General features: G+C 37.3%; 2 protein-coding genes across 5 annotated transcripts in view; one reads left to right on the top strand and one right to left on the bottom strand.

Annotated features, from left to right (window-relative positions):
* The window catches only part of LOC107628921 (probable 1-acyl-sn-glycerol-3-phosphate acyltransferase 5), a 4,116-nt gene extending 2,968 nt beyond the window's left edge, over positions 1 to 1,148 (top strand). For all 4 annotated transcript variants that reach the window (XM_016331554.2, XM_016331557.2, XM_016331556.2 and 1 more), the window contains exons 3-4: positions 100 to 230; positions 449 to 1,148. In XM_016331554.2, coding sequence (XP_016187040.1) covers positions 100 to 230; positions 449 to 882 — 565 coding nt within the window. In that variant the 3' untranslated portion in view covers positions 883 to 1,148. The remainder of the gene's footprint in view (positions 1 to 99; positions 231 to 448) is intronic.
* Positions 1,748 to 3,190, bottom strand: part of LOC107628922 (UPF0496 protein At4g34320-like) — a 2,102-nt gene continuing 659 nt past the window's right edge. The window contains exon 2 of the mRNA XM_016331558.2: positions 1,748 to 3,136. Within this exon, the coding sequence (XP_016187044.1) occupies positions 1,995 to 3,116 (1,122 nt within the window). The 5' untranslated portion in view covers positions 3,117 to 3,136 and the 3' untranslated portion in view covers positions 1,748 to 1,994. The remainder of the gene's footprint in view (positions 3,137 to 3,190) is intronic.

Raw genomic sequence — 3,190 nt, forward strand, 5'->3', positions numbered from 1 at the left:
TCTCTTTTTTCTGTCTTGAAACATCAATAAGCCATCACCAGTTTGTAGAACATTTATAACTTTCTCCACATTTATTCTCTCAAATCTTTTCTCTTGTAGTGAGCAGAAGTGTATTCGGAGTCAAAAGTATGCTGCAGAACATGGGTTACCGATTCTGAAAAATGTTTTACTTCCAAAGACAAAGGGCTTCTGCACCTGCTTGCGAGAGTTGAGAGGTTCTCTGACTGCAGGTTGTCCTATCGCCCTTTATTTTCGACGTTCTTTAGTTCTTGATAAAGTACATAGCTTAAGCTTGTAGCTGGTTCTTGATATCTTATTACATCCTCTATGACTAACTGGTTCTTTTTCTACTTTAATAATCATATATAAAATACCATAGTTCATAATTTCGGTCATTCGATACTGCCACTACTTTAAATTTTGTTTCCCCTTAACTTCCATTTTTCAGTTTATGACGTGACCATTGGCTACAAATACCGGTGCCCAACTTTCTTGGACAATGTCTTTGGGGTGGAACCTTCAGAAGTTCATATGCACATCCGCCGATTTCCCCTTGATTGCATACCGGAATCTGAACAGGAAATTTCCATGTGGTTGGTAGATAGATTCAAAGTAAAGGACCATCTGCTTGCGAATTTTCAATCTCAAGGTCAGTTTCCTGATCAAGCAACCGAATTGGACTTGCCTACTGCAAAAAGCTTTCTGAATTGTATCACAGTTATTATGGTGACCGGCACATGCATATACTACACTTTCTCCTGTGTCTGGTTCAAACTCTATGTGTCTTTAGTCTGCGCTTATTTGATTCCGGCAACATCTTTCAATATTCGGCCTCAACCGATTCTCAGCTTTCTGAAGATGAGATCTAAGTGTCACCCTTAGAGCATGGATTTGTTGCTGCATGCAATTCTATTTGTATGAAAACCCGTTCAGATTAATATGACAAAAATGGTGATAGATCAACCAAGTTTTGCCTCATATACCTATTATGATTCTTAAAACTTCTTTAGGATTCATGTGTTTAGCAACAATGTTTTTTATGTCACAAAGACCATATAGTTTGTATTTGCAGATATGGTTACTTGGATATAAAACATGTAACATTTCATATTTAAATACACTTTTGCAATAAATTTGAGTTTCACTAATTTTGATTTAAGAGGCTAATGCCTATGAGGCAAACTCAAATTTTCCAAGCAACATATAAGGCAATGAATTGTAGGATTCTTATAAAAAAGGAAAAGAGAAAAGAAGTGATTAATAATATTCTCTTAGATAAACCAAAAGTGATACAGATAATAGAACGTGACTCTTCTCCTATCAAGATTAGTGACACCTACCTAATTTGCCATCTGTTAACTATCTTCATTATCAATCTTCCAAGTTCCGTGTAACTTCTTTTTCTCCACTTTGTTAAGTCTTACACAGGACAACAAAGTCATAACATACCTGTATTTGTTTAAGATTTGCTTCTTCTTTCAATGCTTTCTTGCATGCCAAGTTTATCCATATTTGGCACTAATTAATGCAGATATGATCTAATACCAAATATTTCTACCTTATGTACCTCTGTTTCTATATTTGTCTAGCTCAATTTAATTCTACATTCATTAATATACAAGTACATGTGTACCGTATTTGTAAGTTTAATTTAATGTGGAGGTGATGTATAGATAAATTTTTATATGATTAGCATGCAAGTAATTGGTTGAAAGAAACAAGATTTTAATAAAAAAGAATGAAATCATGAAACAAAAAAAAAATATTTACATTGCTGGTACACTATTGTATGAAAAGAATAAAAAATTTCAGCTGCCTAGACAAGCAGAATGAACAACATAGTATAGTCCAATTATTAGCTTTAACATGAATCCAAATGTTCTTGGATCCAAGATGACTAAAGATCAAGAAACTAACATAAGGAACACATAATGTAATCTCCAACAAACTGTATCAGTTACTTGATTGGCGAGGTATAATTAAGAGATTGTTCTTCAGTTGTTTGGATGCTTTATGATTCTTTGCAGAACCACAGTTCTTGCTCTCCTAATGTCACGGCTACACATATCGGCTTGAACTCCTAAATCTTCAACATTCTTCATGAACACTCCCAGCTTCTTCTTGATCTCCACTATGGCAACCTTCACGGCTTCTTCTTCTATGGCAAAATCCACATTGTGCAATAGAGATTCGATCTCAATTTCAAGCCGGTCAATGAGAATCCGGATGTTGTCCAAATCCTTTATAGCAACATAGGTACCGGCCTGCATCGAGCTAATCACTTCCTTCTGCCCTTTCAATGCATTCTCATAGTTCCTCCAAAGGGAGTCAATCCACTTCCCCATTGAACCAATTGGGATAGAGGTAGCAGCAGCCACTGCGGCCGCAACCGGAGGAGCAGCAATGGCCGCTGCCACGACTGAGCAGATCAAGACAGTAGCAAATGTAGCCACAAATATCAGACAAGACACCTTCCTCCAAGAATGGATGTATTTCAGCTTCTTATCAAGCTTGTTCTTCCTGAATTGCAACTTCTCAAGCATTAGTATCTGCTGCTTGTAAACAGATTGAAAGATTTGGAAGAATTCTTCAGTGAAAGGGTCACCAGCTGCTTTGAAATTCTTCAGCTCCTGCAAAGTCCTCGTGTACCGGTTATCCCCGGATTCTGTTTCCTCCTCAAACTGCTGAAGGGCCACAAGGATAAGCAATTGGCTATCCCTTGCTCTCTTCAGACACTTCTCCAATGCAGTGCAGAAATCCAAAGTCTGCAAACTATTCTCAAAGTACTCCTCAACAAGCTCAAACAATTCTTGGCTCTTCCATATATCTTTCTTGCAGTCCAAGATTACCTTCACAACTTCCTGATTCATCTCCAGAAGACATTCTGTGACTTGTTTGAGCGAATCGAACGAAAGAGCTCGAACTTCAACGCCAGTTGCGAGAGTATTGATGACCTGATTCGTTCGAGCTTGAAGGATGTTGTCGAATGACTGCAAATCAGCATCAAGCTTGCAAGCAACCTCATAGGAACTCAATTCAGTTCGATAGTGCATATCGGTACTGATGTTAACAGTTGATGATGTTTCAGGGATCTTCTTGCTCATATGGCTTCCCATTGCTTCAATTGAAAAATGATCTAAACAATGATAACAATAGAGATAAGAACCAATTAAATTCAAATCCCCTTTAT

Source organism: Arachis ipaensis, chromosome B03 (assembly GCF_000816755.2).
Source record: "Arachis ipaensis cultivar K30076 chromosome B03, Araip1.1, whole genome shotgun sequence".
Classification (NCBI taxonomy): Eukaryota; Viridiplantae; Streptophyta; class Magnoliopsida; order Fabales; family Fabaceae; genus Arachis; species Arachis ipaensis.